Source organism: Terrapene carolina, unplaced genomic scaffold, assembly GCF_002925995.2.
Source record: "Terrapene carolina triunguis isolate 2854851 unplaced genomic scaffold, T_m_triunguis-2.0 Scaffold714, whole genome shotgun sequence".
Classification (NCBI taxonomy): Eukaryota; Metazoa; Chordata; order Testudines; family Emydidae; genus Terrapene; species Terrapene triunguis.
The window spans coordinates 5148858-5166932 of record NW_020665065.1 but is presented as its reverse complement, the minus strand read 5'-3'; the positions used below and the strand labels follow the sequence as shown (position 1 = coordinate 5166932).

The following is an 18075-nucleotide window of genomic DNA, read 5'->3' as shown; positions in this document are numbered from 1 at the left end:
GATTGCAACTGCCTTCTTTCTTGGCAGCATTAGCCAAGTTCTACCATCAGTAATAGCTTGATACATGTTTCTATGTGTAATTAAATGTGTTGACAGTGATCTCTAAAGCTGCATATGCCTTGAGTCCTGGCTCAGGCCACCTTTCTCCCTTTGCTGTGTTGACAGTTAAGTTCAGGTGGGGTTTTCCTAGAAAGCCTTTGATATGAAAGGTGGGAGGGTAGGGACAGGGTATTCAGGGGATTTCACTCTCTCACTTATCCAGCAGAGTTAAGTGTCTTGTTCTTCTGCATATATCAGTACCTATCTCTTCTTTCAGCCTTTCTGTGTATGTGAGGGGAAGGAACCTAACTGTGTGGGAGTTTTTAGGGAGAGGTTGTCCACAACTCTTGCTATATGTTGCCTATATGGCCAGGACCTCTGCAGTATAGTTATTTAAACAGAAGTGCTCTTAACTTAGTATGGATTCAAGATCTAATAAGGTATTTTCCAAGGCTTTTTTTTAACCTTTAGAAGCTTCAGTGAAAAGCTTATTTTTAAGTAGTTTATGCATGTCAAAGATTTGATGAATTCTGGATTTTTTCCCTCAGATAGCAAGTGAATAGCAATCTGAGTTGTACCTTTAGCTATCATGCAAGAGCAGAAAGATGAACCACAATGTTTGATTGTTTTTCCTCCCAAACACTTTGTTTTTTGGATAATTGAATCACTAATGGTTTCTGGAAAAAAAACTTAAGCAGCAATGCTTTTGTAAACATCCGTCTTCATTTGCACTGTAAAATGTGTAATCAGCAGAGTTGATAGTGCCTATTGCCAAAAGGGACGGGTTCTGGGTAGGAGTGTGATGTTTACTAATCTTGTATTTTGGGCAATGGAAGATACCACTGCAGTCTGTATATATAATGAATTAATATAAATTCTTCATGATTATTACAGGAAGTGTCCATTACTGAACTTGTTCCTACAACTGTACATTCAGTGAGCTATTTTAAAACTTAGTGTATACAAAAGCATTCTGTATGCTGTGTAACAAACTGTTTAAAAAATCTAATTTAAATTGCTAGACTACTTTAAATGTGACAATAGGGATCTGACAGTATTTTCCTGTAGCCGTGAGAAACAACAAACTAAGTGGTACATAAATGAACCTGATCTTCAGCACTTTTCACTGTAGTGTTCAATTTACATCAGCAGTTACATGTGCAAGGTGTGCTCATGTTCTATTGGAATTTGAGTTTAAATTGAAGCGGAGAAGTTTCTTACTGTTAACCCTAATTATGCTGTAAAAATAGAATGGTGATATTAGGATTCATATTTCTTATGAGAATTTCCACTGCAGTTAGTCATAACTTTAATTTCTTCTACTCTAAGCATATGCACACATACTATTTCCACTTGAAGCTTCAGCAGGGACTGTTGTAGTTTTTGGAGAACAGGAAGGGAGCAAGGATCCAACATTTATATGTAAGTCTTAATCCTAAAACTTTCATAATACTAAAAGCATGCCATGAAAGGTTGTTTGGATTTAAGTCCTTCCACCGTGTTTGCAACTAACTGCAAGGGCAATAGTCTACTTAATATCCTCATTCTATAGCCTCCTTATTGTTCAAAGTGAAATGCAGACAAACAGCATAAATAAGTTTTTAGAGCACTTGCTCTAAGCAATTTTTAGGAATAATGTTTAACATGGCAGGTCAAAGTCTGAGGTACAAGAGCAGGCAGAGAAGGTGGTAGACTGAAGTACTTCAAGTTTATTTTGTAACAGGAATGAGAAGATCACCTTTGTACAAGCAGTAAAAACAGTTAAGTTTTATAAAAAGATTTAGGCTCAAATAAAGTCTTGCTCATGGATTAAGCCAAACTGTATTATGGCTGCTTTGGCTGATAAGGATAGAGAAGCCTAGGATCTTGTCAGGGGCAACAGTAGTGGTTTGATACAGTTATCGATAATGCCGCAGATAGATCAGTTTCTGAGGATGAAATTTCTCTCTGCATAATGGACACTCTGCCTACAAAAGGGAAAGATTAAGTTACCAGGTGTTAATGAGCCAAAAAAAATTAAACATGAGCACATTGGAGGAATCTAGATAAAGGAATGAGTAGCCCTACCTAATTCTAAACACTAATCTTTCCTTCTGTCTAGTTTTTAGGGCAAGGTTAACTGTATAAAGCACTATCCTCTATTCAAATTAACTGCACCTAATTTAAATTACAATGTTTTATTAGTACAGGACATGACCTTACTAAGCTTTATAATGCATGGTTAATGAACAAGCTGTACATTACAGTGGCCCCTCAAGGTGAACCTTTATTAGCTGTGTAGACAATAAAATCCTCTTCAGATATTGCTACAAGGAAGAACACATGCGGGAGAACTTACTTGGTTCAGGCAATAAGTGTCACATTAAATGAAAATGCTCAAAAGGGTGACTAGTGTTAAATGCCTTCTTCTGAGAACTTAAAACCAAAGTCAAGCCACTGGTAAAGGTAGAAGATGTACACAATTCTCAGAGGGGAGATAAATGAAGGTTCAACGTGGTACAACGTGGAAGGGAAGACCACCTAGATTAGGTGAGAGGCCAGTGGTTTACGCAAGTGCTCCAGCTGACTCATAGCTATAGCAGAGAGGACTGAAGTGATCCTTTCTGTTTCTGTAATATGAAATAGATTTCCCTGGTTTTCCTATGTCAAATGAAAGACCCAATATATTACCAAAATAACCGTATTTTCCAACAAGTTAAACCAGTCTTTTTTGGCTGTTCAGCTAGCTTGTAGGTCTCTAGTTCTCAGCTAGGCAGGATCACTTATCTGCATTCTTTAGCTCCACAAGCATGAGAGATAAAAATACTTGTTATATTTAAACAGGTTGTTGGTGCTTCATGAGCAATGAGATCTTAATTCAGCTATTCATATAAAGAAAATATTGCATGGGCAAATGTTCATTAGAGACCTAGTTAACTAGAAAGCAGTTTACTCATTCTGAAGTGAAAAATTTGCTCCATTATTTCAGTTACTATAAAAGGCCGCTTTCAGGTCACAAGGTAAATATGTAGTTGCTGGTGATGACAAATGGAAGCTATTACTAAAATATTAAAGTAAAATAAAGTTAGGATTCTCTCAGTAACGCTTCCTAATAGTTGCATTAACTCAGCCACAATGCATATACTGTAAGAATACATTAAAATAGCTCAACTAGGAGTAGTGTATACATGTGCAATACAAATGAGTTAGAAAATGTAGAAGTTCTTATAGCAACTTTGAGGGTTTTTGCATCCCTAAATTACCCACTACTGTATTTAAGCACTGGCTGCTATGTAAATGTAGTTACTTTACAGCAGTGGCTCTCAAATTTTTGTACTGGTGACCCCTTTCACATAGCAAGCCTCTGAGTGTGATTCCCCCTTATAAATTAAAAACACTTTTTTATATATTTAACACCATTATAAATGCTCGAGGCAAAGCGGGGTTTGGGGTGGAGGCTGACAGCTCGTGACCCTCTGAGGGGTCCTGACCCCCAGTTTGAGAACCCCTGCTTTACAGGTTTGGGCTTTTAAAAACCAAATTGCTGCGGAGTTGTATTTAAATGGTTGCCAACTACAGAGGCAAAAAACTTACAGAAGCTACTGTACAAGCAGGTGAAGATGAAAGAAAATGGAGTGTTCCAATATAAAACTACAGAAAGCACTAACCCATGACCCTGCAGGTTCTATAACAGCCCTAAATGATCTGTCAGCTGAGGTTACACGCATGTGAGAACTACCACCTGCTGAGGCAGATTGCTCCTACAGTGTTAGGCCAGATTCCTGTCCCTTTAAGATGAAGAATTTTTGTGCCATCTACAAGCTCCTTCAGTGAGCAGAACAGGCCTCTAGGAAGTCCATCAAAAGCAGTAGCTCAAGTAGGCAACTATTGCAACACTATGGCTTGCCCTCCAAGACTAAGATCACTAACTCCAGAATTGAAATGTCCACTTGACTACAAACTAATTCCCTCCTATACACTAAAATACCTTCCTCATAGCACATGATGTTCAAGATAATTTTATTTGTAGCTGTACATGAACTCAGACTTCTATCTTATTCACTTAAATCTTCCAAGAGTGCTCTCAAGTAACCCACACCCAGACTTTGTTCAGTGTGTTATAAACCAGTTTACTTATTCAGAATCTTACAATGTAGAGCTATTGATGTTTTAGTTTTTCAATCAGTGATGCACTCAGAAGGCCAGTAGAGAAAGTTATGTGCCATATATTAGCCAGATTGCTTGAACCATCTGAACCTTCCAGGCAGCTTATTGCTATTGTTTGAGATCCATCTGTCATGTTTGGATTTCACTCAGATCTTGTCTTACGAGTGCCATACATTTTTTTTTTTGCCATCCATTTAAAAGAAGAAAATACTTGCTAATGCACTAAGCTGCAAAATTTTAAAGAGACTAATAGCCAGTGTGAGAGCCATCTTGCATGAACTTTCCTTTGCCTAGACTATTTAGTACATTTTGCTAGGCTACTGAGCTCAGACACTAAACCCACAATTAGTGCTGGCACAAGGGAAACATTTGCAGACCCAAGAGACATTAACAACCTATGGCAGAATTACTGTAAGCATCCATGGAAGTGCTGAAGTTTGCATACTGTTTGCTCTCAAGATAGAAAAGCTTAGTTATCTTCTAACCTTTCCTGGTTAAGAAGTCAAGAGGGTGAGGGGGATGAGAGGCTGACCAAGTCTATAGTAGTCTGGAATCACTTAACTTCCAAAAATTTGGTAATACACAAATTTGATCAGAAATACTTTAAATTTATTTACTTGATTCAAAGTAGATTGAAGTAGGACTTCAAACCTAATGAGGCATTTGTCAGACCTATTTCAGTGTGAAATACTACTCACTAAGCTGTCTAGGGAAAGATGCTAGTCTATAGTATGCCTTGTAGAAAGCATGTCTTTGCCTGTTGATCTAAAAGGGCCTCTAATGTGCCACCTACCATCAGGTGTGTGGATATCTAGATCTTTGTATTTACAGCTGATTGAAGGTGCAAAGTAGAAGTCCTCTGAACAAGTTTTGGTGTTTGGGTTTCACTCTCCATTTTTGGACTCTAGGTGTATGATACTGAAATTGCCAGTAGGCTATTGAGTGTGAACTTGGCATCTAGGAATTTCACCAGCCTCTAACATCAAGTAGGAGAGCTTAGTCTTGTAGGTACTGAAGTGTTGGATGTACAGTAAAAACTAACTCAGTTGCAGGAAAAGAGGGGGTATACAGATGAGTTACCATTTTTCTGTTTTGCAAGAGTTGCTCATGTTTATATGGTACACAGTCATAGAAGGGTCTAATAAGGTTTGAAAAGGAATGGACAATCAATCTGATTCATGATACCATACTGGACCACGCTGAGGGTTAAACTTTCATCTACTGTAAGCAGGTACAGCTCCTGTGGTATCTATGGATGGCACCTGCTTACAGCTGGGCTGAATTTGGCTTTTTGAGTCAGAAGTGCTAGCATTTAGAGGCACTTCTTACATAATCATCACTCTTAACCCCAGATTATCCAAGGAAGAAGTGCTCAGTCAAATACCTGGGCCTGAAAGGCATACTTTCCTATGTGATCAACTTAACTGCAGCACTACATTTTCCACCAGGTCTTATGCTCTGTCAGCTCATTACTTGTAGTGTGCGTACATAGGGGGTGGGAGATAATTGTATTCCCCTTCTGATAAGACAGGGAAAACTGGTTAGGAAAAAAATGTACCTTTGGGTTAATAGCTCTTCTAAAGTGCCCATCCAATATGATATACAATGTTCCCTACTCAGGGATCTCACTTTTCTGAATGGTCAAGTAGCGTGGCTAGATCATGCATTGGCCTTTTGTAAACTCTCATTTCAGCACAAACACTTGTCCCGAAAGCCTTACAAAGCAAAGGAACCTTTAAGCCCCAGGGCTGGGGTGATGTGCCAAAATCCATCAATGGTGGGACAAAATGAAAAACAACATACAAACTGTTACCCATACAACCAATCACCAAACAGGTTTTCCAGTTTGGAAAAGGGTTAAAAACAGACTACGGCTAGCATGTAATAGTTTATAAACTATTCTTGGAGCCTGGGAAAGATACTGTTTAACTGACAAAATCCGGAGGGTCAGACCCTTCTCCCTAGAGATAGTTAACTTTATAACGCGTGTCTGCTATCTAACACTAAGGCCTGATCTACATCTAAAACTTAAGTCAACCTAACTCTCTATAGTGCTCAAGACTGAAGTTTCACTGGTTGACTTAAGGGCCACTGTAGACAGCTCAGTTGACGGAAGGATTCTTCCATCAACCTAGCTACTGCCTCTCAAGGGTGCAGCAATAGAAAAATCCCTTCTGTTGTTGTAGTACGCATCTATACTAAAGTGGTACAGCTATGCCACTGTATCTCTTGTAGTGCAGACATGCCCTAAAATCTCTGAGACAAGCTGCCCTGTGGATAAATGCATTTCCCTAGACCCATGAAAATACACATTATTTAAGCTACTATGGACTTAACTGATATATTGACTTGTTCATCAACTTGGAAGCACTTGTAGAACAAAGTTTATTTTCCAAATGTTTTAATAAGACATTTTTAATTTGTAAATACCACCCTATGATTCATTTACTGGAAGCTCTGCTTTTCATGAAGAAGCTTACCACCATCCCATGAAAAAAAGCTACAGCACGGAAAATTAATCCATAGCAAAATGCAACCATTTATGTCATTAAAAGTAGGAGAAGTAGAACAAAATTTTGTGGCCCATGAAGAAGGGTTAACAGGCTGAGTCCAGGATGGAGGTGTTAGCTGTGCCCTACACCACTCCTGGGCTTTTCCAGTTGTTCTTATATGGTGGTTTAATATGGACAAATGCTCACTGGGCTCCAGGAGAATACTCAGTTTATTTTCTTGGTTCACTTAAATCATGATTGGAACTCACATCTCCAGCTATAAGTAATGACTAATCCCATAATTTATCAAAGTTCACAACTTCAATAAAGTTCAACAGCATTTCTGAGTTTGTGTAGCCGGAGTGGTGCTGTAAACAAACACTCAGGTCCTGTTTCCCTCATTACAGTAATGCAGAGAACATTTACACATTTGTTTACAGCTCAAGTCAACTGGTCACCTTGGCAAGCACAGGCCCCTCCAAAATGTGGATAGGGATTTTAAGTCTCTTAACTACAAAGGGAAGGTTATTTTTCTACTGAATCTGAAAATTATTCCAGAATAATCATGCAATAGTTCTTCCACATTTTCAAAGCCAACTCCTTCCCACTTACTTTGGTGTTACACCATTCTGTGATGCATTCCCAACAGAACAGGTGGCCACAAGGAGTGGCTGTTGCATGCCTACGTTTTTCCAAGCACAATGTGCATCGGGAACTGCGTACAACAGATTTTTCCTCGGTCTGGTTTCTGATTGAATAATAAATGTACAGTTACATTTTAGTTTAACAGCCAGAATACATAAAACACTCTTACTGATATAATGTATGGAAACAAATCCACTTATGCTCAAGAATTATACACGTTCCCCTCATTAAGAACGTTTCAGAAATGTCAGTGATACTGACATAGAATGAGGTATGAGGAACACAGCCTGAGATGCCCAAGACAACCTGGACCATAATTCATGCTATGCTTCTAGTGAAGGGGACAAGGAACAGGAGCACTAGTGTCAAGGCAACATTTTTCTTATTCGAATGTGAAGTTATTTGATAACTTAAAAATAGTCTATGAAAAGGCAATTAGCTGCTAAACTTGAAGTTTGAGAAAAGTGACAGATGCAATTTTGAAAACACCCTTTAGTCACACATTTCAAAAAAAGAAAAAGAAAAAGTAACAGCAGCACCTAAAATAGCCCAGACACTGCACAGGTGAGTGAGAGTGGAGAAAAAGGGACAACACAACAGACTGCTAGTGGTTGCCCTACATGAGTCCAGGGCCTGACACTACGGGTCATGTGGAAAGGCCAGTGAGGTGGAAGTGTTGATGCACTGCTGCCTGTGCTGTAAGTATGCCTCAATCCTGCCCTGAAAAGCCCACCTCTGGTGGGAGGAGAGAGTAGTTCAGTCACTATAATCCATTTAATCCCTGGCGTCAGCTGAGATTTTCAACAAAGTGGACAATTAAAGCCAATTGGGAGGATGGATGGATGGGTGTGTGTGTGTTTAAATCTACACTGTTTTAAAACCTGTAGCAGTGAGTCTCAGCCTGACTCTACAGCCTTGTGCTGCAGCACGAAGAACAGCTGTGTAGACATTCAGGCTTGGACTAGATTTCGGGCTCTGATGCTAAGGGGGTGGGGCTGCAGAGCTATCTACACTGCTGGTTTTAGCACCATAGCTTGAGCCAGTCTGTAGCTATAGGCTCTGAGCCTTTCTGCCACGGGTTTTAAAATGCAGTATAGACATACCCTCTGATACATTTTGCCAGTAGGAGGAGGACTCAGACCAACAACTTTTTTATTCACATTAAGTTACAATATTACAAGCTTTTGGGGGCTGGGGCAGTCTGTCATATGTTTGCACAGTACCTAGCACAATGGTGTCCTATCTGGCTACGGTCATTGAATACATTCTCATTAGTGATAGAAGATGTATAGCAATTCTCTGCATAGCATCCGAAGAAGTCCCTTCCACCTACCCTATAGTATTTATGTTACCTTGGTGCTTAGCTGTGATTGGAGCTCCACCACAGAATTTCCCATTAGTTATAGATAAGAAAATTCCCACACAATTATTCCTGCTTCCACCCGCTTCCCAGCAAGTTAGGAACATCATACTTTGGATATGAGAGGTTGCGGTGTAGTTTCCACTCCTGCCTTGCCCTCTGCCTTTGTTGGAAGCTGTATATCTGAACACCAACTGTTAGTACAAGATGCAGCAGTGAAACTATCCCAAGAAGCTTGTAACTTGATCGAACGCTTTGGTCATCTCCACGCAATCCTGGAACACGAAGCTGCATAGTTCAGACAGGAAAAGAGAAACTAAATTACCACCCAAAAGGTCATGTTTTCATTAATGAGCCTCACCATGGATCTGCTAGTACCTCAGTTTTGACCACCTCCTCCCATAATCTTCCTAAAGACACAGTTTTACATTACATTAAGCCACTAGCTTGAAACGGGGAGTTAAAAATGAGAACTTAAGACTGTATATATCAGATTTCCCATACAATAGAGTCACACCAGTTAGTTACCGATGCTTCCACACATACTAGCAGTGAATACATGTGCCCCAAATATAGTTTTGGCTAGATTCACTTGTTTTCTAGAATTACATTAGGACCTGAACTGGTCTCTAATTAATCTAGATCTGTTAGCAGTGACCAATGGGAGGGGGGGGGGGGGGGAGAAGAGACAGGGCCCTCTCTCATGAATTATTGAAACCTCTCTCTAAAATTATTAGGCACTGCCCAATTTACTGATCATCACAGGCCAAATTCTACATCCCTTTTACATTCAATACTGTTGCTGAAGCCAAAATACTACATTACGTTAAGAAAAGTGTCTTCGATCAACGAATTCTTTAACGTACATAAGATATTCCAGTGATCCTTTTAGAGATGTGATAGAAGAGGCCATTTATATAAAATACTGCCAGATGCAGCCTACGGAGCAGGGGGATGCATTGCTTGAGGACATACACAGTTTGTAAAAGGGTTTTCTTCTGCTGTTCTGTCAGCCTGCCAACTTGTTTCTGCACCCAGCTTCGTGCCAAAGTCCTGCCACGTAGACCATTGCTTTGCAAGGTTCTAGATCCACCAGTTTCTGTCTGCAACTCATGTTCCAGATGGATTAATCCTTTGTCCAACAAATAAGGCAAAACAGTATGAAGAGAAATCAAAATGGCTCGTCGAAGCAGAGAAGGGATTCTCTTCTTGGAAGAATCAACTTGGACAATATTAACATATTCTTCACCAAGAGTTTGATAACCTGAAAGATAACATGGACAAAAGTAGAAGATGGGTAAGATGGCATTCTTATTTTCATTACTGACATGCCCTGTTAAAACAGATGCCATGTTTAGGAGTGCCAATTTCAGTGCCAAATGATGTGATCATTATGTTTAAACTGTAAATCTTTTATGGGCCCAATCCTGCAATTACTCAAACACCAAGCTTACTACCATAATGCATAATTCTTCATGGTACAGGTCCTGTTTTCAGAAAGCAGTCTTCCAATAGTGCTGGTGGGAGCAAGATAGTAAACGATGGGTTGTTTCACATGGATTTTAAATAAATGCTATATCTTAAACAAACCAAATATTTAACATTGTATTTACATTTAACAAAAAGAGGCATCTATAAAAATAACCAAACTTCTAGGACATCCCCCCCCCCCCCCCCTTACATTTACACTACTGACAGCAACCCAGAAGCATTAAATATTTGTAAGCAGGTAATTAACTCAGCCAACAAATAAATCACAGAAACAGAGTCCGTTTTCTCCACACCAGAACCATACCCTCAACCTTCCCCCCAAACCATGTCAAATAAATGGCTAAACTTTATGAACAATACCAGACAAAGTGGTGAGGCTGAAGTATGCTACATCAGAAAGAAGTTCAATCTCTTTCCTCCATTCCAACCATTTCTTAGTACCTAAAAAGATTAATAACAAAATTTATTCCAAAACCAGTTTGGATTTAAAACACTCCCCAGCAGTGATTATTGCCCCAACTTTGCAGCACTGTGCGCCAGACAGACTACTCCATTTTCATTATCCAAACTAGGAGACATGGCAGAAGGTGAGGAAGGGAGGTAGAAGATGAGGGAGGAGTTTGTTTTGTTTTTAGGTTTAATAACCTGAACAGCTGGGCAGTAACATAAGAATATGACCTTTGCCTTTTAAAGGAGCAAAATTCCACTTGCCAGGAGTACTTTTAATAAACCCATGAGTAAAGCTCTCAGCCTCTTACAGTGACTGTTAGGGCTAAGGGGAGCCATGGACTAGCTGGGGCTGGCTAGGCCTCAAACTTTGAAAGGTGACAATAAACCTACCCGAGGTAGGGGGAGAAAACAACAGGTACAGCTCCAGAACTGCATTGTGCACAGGGACCAGGCCCCGCACATTCTTCCCCCACGCAAGCCCCCTCCCTTCTCTTCCCCCCCTCCAGCCCACGCGAGCCCCCTCCCTTCTCTTCCCCCCTCCAGCCCCGCGAGCCCCCACCCTTCTCTTCCCCCCTCCCGCCCCCCCGGGCCCCCCGCCCTTCTCTTCCCCCCAGCCCAGTCCTAGCCCCTCACCCGCCAGCCCGTGCAGCGCTGCCCCAGCCCCGCTCCGCAAGCCGCTCCGATACAGCTCATCCTTCTGCCCGCAGCGCACCAGGTGCGCGGGCCCAGCCGGAGCCAGCGGCATCCTGAGCGGCGGGGGCGGGGACAGGAACGGGAGGAAACGTTCCCTCTCTCGGCCACCGTCCGCTGTACGTAGCGTCACGAAGATAACGTAGGCCACTAGCACATACGTAATACGCCTAGGTTGACGTAATATGCTGGCTTCGCGAGGCGCAAGAGTTGTGCGTCATCACAGCACCTCCAAGATGGGAGGGGCGAGAGCCACTTAAAGGGGCAGAGCAGGCCTGGGGCCTCAGTGCTACCGCAACCAATACCGCACTCAGTACCCACAATTCCTCACGGCGGCCACCCTGCCCCTTCCCGCCAGAACTCTATGGCAGTGCCCTGGGGGTGTTGCCATGGCGATGTCCCCTGGCATTGCCCACCCTGCCCATCCCCTGGGCCGCATTGCAGAGACGCCAAGGCGCCCGCAAGCCATTCAGGATGGGCCCATGGTAAGGAGGCAGCAAGACCTCATGGATGGAGGACTGGGACTTGGGAGACCTGGCTTCTATTCCCAGCCTTGCCACTGGCCTGCTGGGTGACAGTGGGCAACGCCCTTCCCTGTGCCTCAGTTCCTCCTTCTGTAAAATGGGGGTAATGGTACCGTCCTCCTTTGTAAAACACTTCGAGAGCAACTGATGGAAAGTGCTATCGAAGAGCTAGATATTATTATTATTTATTAACATGTGGTGTCTGGACCCTTTCCGCACGGGGCAATTTGGCTGTGGCAGAAGCCCAATGATGCCAACTTAAAGTGTTCAAAAAAAATGGGTTAGCCTCCCTCCCCCTAAAAAAAATCAAGAGATTTGGCCACACTGAAAGTGTAGGTAGGAGCAGTGCCCCCAGATGGGGTACAATTTTTGCATGGCTAGGACTGGCTGGCAAACAGGAACTTTTTTGTTGAAAAACTTGTCCCTTTTTTTCTGAACAAATATTGAAATGAAACTCAGTATTTGCTGACTATTTTTATTCATGGCCACAGAATTCACAGAGCTACAGAATTCACAAGGGCAAGCCTCTTACAGTGGGAACTGGCCAGGACCTCGAATCACCATTAGAAATTCTCTTATCAACAGTTGGCTTAACAGTGGTGCAGTTTTTCATCATCACACTGCATGTGGGAAGCTTGCAGAGCACGTATGCACACTGTGCATTGCTCAATGCTGTGATATTGGCATGACCAAATGTAGCTCCATGCAGTTGCACAAGCATGTTCTTGTGTCCTTCATAAATAATTTCTTTCGGCTGTTGTGTGGACAAATTGTTTCCTGAGCCCAAGTCTCATTCATTGCGTATGAACTTTACATCTCTCTCTGTTTTGTGATGAAGAATTTTATATGAATTTCAATAAGTCACCTAAATCCTTCCTTATTATGTGTTTTTTAAGTCTCACTCATTCAGACTTGTGGCTTGGTCGCCCTGCACTCAACCTGGGCAATACTGCACATCTTCAGAACAGCTGCCAGAGCAGCACTGGCTATTAGCTCCTCACATTCACAAAGACTGGATTTATTGACAAACTTAAAGAAGAAAAAACTGAGGGGCTACTTGCCTGAAGCTATTTACTTCTGCTGGCAGGCAAATGATCCATCAGGAAAGCTCATTTCAGGACTCAGTTCACATGGATTGTTCCTCCACCCCGTCTACTGCTGCTCCACTCAACATTACTGCATTAAATGTGCAAGCAGCTAGAAGAAATGTACAATCTCTGAAGTGCTGGTGTACAACGATTCAGAGGATGGTTTTGTGGTTTTACTTTAAAGATTAATTCCTGTGTAGCCAAAGGGATCCAGCCCTTACAGAATATAGTGTTTCTCTCTGACCAGGCTTCAGAGCTGTTTGTCTTCAGTAAATACGCATCTGCCATAGTGCAATGCCTGAACCATTTCTCTATGTGGATGATTCATTGATGAAAGGCAGCACTTGGAAAGAGACAGAAAGATGAGTGAACATCAATGTTACAATATTAAAATCACCAGCTTTGCTGATAAATTACCTTCCAAATCACACATAATCCCTGGTTTGCTTACTGTGGGGACTTGAATAACTGTGTTCTGCTAGACAGAGTCCAGTAAATCATGGTCACTATGATTTATTGGACTCTGCAGGGAAAATGTTAAACAAAAAAAACAGCCAGCCTCATGTTACACATTTTGAGGCTGATGGCATTGTGGACAGTATGATGTTTCTACAATGTGTATCTTACAATCAGGTTCTTTTTCACAAAGGAAACAAAATAGCAATATTTATTCTTTGAAAAACTCATAAACTACAATTACACATCTTGAAACCTGATATAGCCCTGTTATTTGCCAAACTCTGTTTGTGCTTTTCTTCTGAACAGATTTTAAAATTGATTAAAATGAGATTATAACCTAATGTAAATGTTCCACTTTAAGATTCTGTATTTATTCCATCAGTGGTTCCACATCCATTTGGTGAATGGATAATTTACCAGTTGCAATTCAGGTTACAGTGAAACCTACTGTAATAGTTGCTTATCAAAATTCAAGTTTTTTTTGGGATACTGGAAGTAACAGCTCCTGCACACAGGCAGGACTCAAAGTTCTTACCAGTCCCCTCACCCCTGATGTAATATCAAAACAAGACAACAATTTGGCACTAAGATACAGTACCACCTGTTGGTGGAGGCACCATCCACGCTAATCGCTACATTACACTATAATACACTACGGCTATGCTGCACACCTCTGGCAGAGGCACATAAGGTATATGTAGCTTCATGCCACAGTGAAAAGCAAGCTGTGACCACGGTGTGGTGTGTAGCTACATGTGTCAGTGAAAGGCTCTTGCAGTGCGGAAAGGCTCCAGTGGCTGCCTGCTGCTGGAGCCTTTTCCTAATGCCTCCCCTGCCACAGCCTTTCCACACTGTTGGAGCCTTTCCCTGCAGCAGGGAAAGACTCCAGCAGTGAGAAGACACTACACTGCTAAAAAGTAGCAGTGTAGATGAGGGAGGCATTGCTTGGATAGAGAGAGCAGTGTAAGGGTTCAGGTGCCGTTTATACCGATGCAAGGGCGGCATGTAGTGTAAGTATTGTACATGCTGCCATAAGGAGTGTGCAGTGTACATGTACCCTTAGAGTGAAGGTATTCTGTGGGGAAAATCATTTGGTTAAATTAATAATAATAATGAATTAACATCTTTAGAGACCATCTTTCACCCTGAAGAATCTCAAAGCACTTTACAAACTGTGGCTTTGTCTACACTTAAAACACTACAGCGGCACAGCTGCAGCGCAGTGGCTGTGCTGCTCTAGCGCGTCAGCGTAGCCACTACCTGTGCTGACAGGAGGGGTTCTCCCATTGGCATAGGCAATGTACCTCGCCGAGGGGCGGTAGTTAGCTCGATGCAGGGCTTAATATTTTCCAGAGTATTTTCCAGAGCCCCCCCAACATGCTAAAAAACACCAGGGGGGTTGAAAATATTTACCGGAGCTCTAGCGCTGTCTATGTGTGGACTTAGGTCAGCTAAACTACTTCGCTCAGGACTGTGGATTTTTCTCACCCCTAAGCCATGTAGCAGGATCAACCTAATTTTCTAGAGACGAAATATATCTTCCTACTTTATTTTCCACTGCATGCATCCAATGAAGTGGGTTTTAGCCCACGAAAGCTTATGCTCAAATCAATTTGTTAGTCTCTAAGGTGCCACAAGTACTCCTCGTTCCTTTTGCTGATACAGACTAACATGGCTACCACTCTGAAACCTAATTTTCTAGTGTAGACCAGCCCTCAGGCTCCTTCCAGCAAAAACACATGGATTTGGCTTTACACTGAGTAGTCCTATTGAATTCAGTGGAAATACTTGTGTGTAAAATTAATTGCTTGTGTGTTTGCAGGACTGAGGCTTTAGCCAACTGAAACACAAAAGGTGCACAGTGATGACATTATTCACCACTGAAATGCAGCCACCTTTGGCATAGAAGGTGATAGCAATTTAACAGCTGATAGTTACAGTATTTAACTGGCCTAAATTGCTGTGTAGTGGATCTCACTGAAATTATATGGGGAATTTTAGGAAGCAGAATGTAATTACTCAGACTGGAATTCTGCCAAGACACTGGAGCTAACTCCCTAACTCTTACGGAAAGTGCCATGTTCACATTTCCAGGTTAATGTTTGAAAAGGTGCATCTGAAAATCTCTGTCACTGGCTATTTTTATACTGAATTGTTGGAAGGTGGGTTCCGAAACTGCAGGCTGTGCACAGCTGGTTGATCATGTCATCCTGGCTTGTTCTGCTTCTTTCCAACTGCTAAATCTAATTGAAGAATGGCAAAAAATATTTTAAATAGAAGGATCTTTGGGACAGTGCCTCTTGTAAAATACCATGCTATGAAACCCCAACTCTGACTGGGGTTCGTGCAACCACGAAGAACTTCTGTATGCTACCACCAGACAAATTATAAGTAATAGTACTTTCCTAATATTCCCAATCTCGCTATAAAGGTAAGGTCCACACTGAGAAAAAGTTTGAGAACCCCTTCTCTAAAAGAACAGTAGGTGGGGTACTTGCCTCAAATAATACAATATCTAGGTTGGTCAGTATTTGGCAAACAGCATGGCCTCTCTTCACTGCTCCTCCTGTGCCAGAATAGATCCTTACTGAAGGCAAGAACCATCAGGCACTTATTATCTGAGCCTTTGCATTCTTGGCACATCACTGCAGTACTGCTAACCCCAAACATTAAAAACAATGAGTCTGCACCCCCAAAACCCTGAGATTGGTTTAAAAATTATGATCCTTTTAAATAATACATCTGGGGTTCTTTTTATTTATGCTCTGGTTTCAGAGCCTTTAGGCTGCCCTCGTGTCACATTTCCAATTTTTGTCTGCAACCACGAAGGCTAGAAATTTATTTTTTTTTTAAATGGAAGCTGAGACTCCCAGGCAATCTCCTGATATCAACAGCTGGGTTTTTGAGAAAAACACCAAATATTTCGAGACTCGTAATAAAATCCTGAGACTTGGCAACACCATAACAATAATTCCTAACATTTTAAACACTCGACAAACAATGTTCCAAATTCATCCCTGGTCTAGTTCTAGTGTGATGAATTTGGCCCCTCATCAGTTTAATCCTCATACCATCTCTGAGAGGTGTTTGGTATGTACCTTGTGCAATACTTTCCTCCAGCAACGAAAGGGTTAATTATCCCTTGACTCAGTTGCACATGGGTCAGTTAGAACACTAGGCGTCTAATGGGCCTAGGGACAGACACACAATGATAGGTTGTTAGCTAACATCCTAGCATTCAGTTGGGTCTGACTGAAGCTGGAGACTATGCTATAATGACAAGCTGCCAGAGAAAGGGTCTGGGGGTTGCTTAGAGTGCTGTGTTTCTCTCTCTTAGTCCCTTTTTCTGTCTTATATAGTATGTGCCATTTATTAAAGAAATCTTGAGTGAAGGCTGTTAGTAATCTTTGTAAAAGTAGGTGGGTTTCATTCACTCTCAGTTTGACAGATGGGGAGGCTGAGGCAGGGCTCCTAGTCATGACTATGGCTTCTAGATGCTACAGTAATACATATACTTAATTAAGTGACTTCCCCGCAAAGAATCAGTGTGAAAGCTGGAATTATGGCCCACGAATTCCTGGCTCCTACTCATTTGATCAGACCTCTCAGAGACACATCTCTCCCAGATTCTATAAAACTGAGAAGAACTGCAGGCTGCTGAAGGACATCTTTTCATCCCTTACTCAGAATTTTGCTTTTCTTGTGAATTGAAGTTGAGCTCACATAATATTAGGTAATTGTTGGTGAGTTTTTGCTTTTGGTCAGTGACCTTAATTCTTTTTAAAGATAGTACTAAAAAGGGTAGAGGGAGAGAAAAAAAAATGTATATAACAGCGGCATGAAGTCTGATATTTCTTACAGTCTATTATGTATTCATTAATTCAGCTCATAAGGGACCTTAATCTTCACATTTCTGCATAAAGTGGCTAGCAGTTAGCTGGTGCTATATAAAAAAAAAGTATTTGACATTTTATATTATTACAGTGCCTAAAAGTCCCAGTCAGGAATATGCAGGTTGCTGTAGGTTTTGTGTGTGTGTATGTTTGGTGTGTTCTCTGCATCAGTCACTCAGCTTTAAGGATCAGAGGGGTAGCCGTGTTAGTCTGAATCTGTAAAAAGCAACAGAGGGTCCTGTGGCACCTTTAAGACTAACAGAAGTATTGGGAGCATAAGCTTTCGTGGGTGAGAACCTCACTTCTTCAGATGCAAGTCTTGCATCTGAAGAAGTGAGGTTCTCACCCACGAAAGCTTATGCTCCCAATACTTCTGTTAATCTTAAAGGTGCCACAGGACCCTCTGTTGCTTTTTTCAGCTTTAAGGGTGAACTCATTAATGTTTGTTTCACTAATTGTGAAAATGTATGTTAACTGTAACATCATGCTCAGACCTAAGGACCGGATCCTGCAAAGACTTATATGGGTGCTTAACTTTATATGAGTGATCCCATCAGGTCAGTGGATTTAATCAAGTTAAGCTCATTTGTAAGCCTTTGAAGAATCAGGGCCCTTTCTAAGCAGTTTGGTACTTTACTAAATATAAATTGTGTACTCCAGTTAGAGTAATGTGAATCACCCATGTCTGAAGGGCAATTCCAGCACTTTTTTTTAAAGTGAGTTTATAACCCAGAATAGCTCCTTCATTAGGCTCAGACAGCTGCCATGTGTGCCCTTAAGAAACAATGATCTTTGGTT

At 41.4% G+C, this 18075-nt stretch overlaps 1 protein-coding gene across 2 annotated transcripts; it reads right to left on the bottom strand.

Moving 5' to 3' along the window:
- Positions 1-1728: 1728 nt before the first annotated feature.
- Positions 1729-11383, bottom strand: PEX10 (peroxisomal biogenesis factor 10). Of its 2 annotated transcripts, XM_024207832.3 has the most exons (6): positions 11257-11383; positions 10534-10614; positions 9549-9946; positions 8795-8970; positions 7290-7425; positions 1729-2006 (listed from the first exon to the last, which is right to left on the bottom strand). In XM_024207832.3, the coding sequence occupies exons 1-6, from the start codon at positions 11366-11368 to the stop codon at positions 1938-1940; spliced, it is 972 nt and encodes a 323-aa protein (XP_024063600.1). In that variant the 5' UTR covers positions 11369-11383; the 3' UTR covers positions 1729-1937. The 2 variants fall into 2 exon arrangements, 1 of the variants encoding a protein (XP_024063600.1); XR_003899931.1 differs by lacking the exon at positions 1729-2006 and having other exon boundaries at positions 7364-7425; positions 8675-8970.
- Positions 11384-18075: the final 6692 nt, after the last annotated feature.

What these genes read in the sequence shown, in the direction of transcription:
- PEX10 (XM_024207832.3), bottom strand. Translation starts at nt 11,368, where the DNA reads ATGCCGCTGGCTCCGGCTGGGCCCGCGCACCTGGTGCGCTGCGGGCAG. An exon ending in CAGCCTCACCACTTTGTCTG is followed by an intron (nt 9,947 to 10,533) that starts GTATTGTTCATA and finishes GTTATCTTTCAG; the next exon opens with GTTATCAAACTCTTGGTGAA. An exon ending in GGATCACTGGAATATCTTAT is followed by an intron (nt 8,971 to 9,548) that starts GTACGTTAAAGA and finishes TGAACTATGCAG; the next exon opens with CTTCGTGTTCCAGGATTGCG.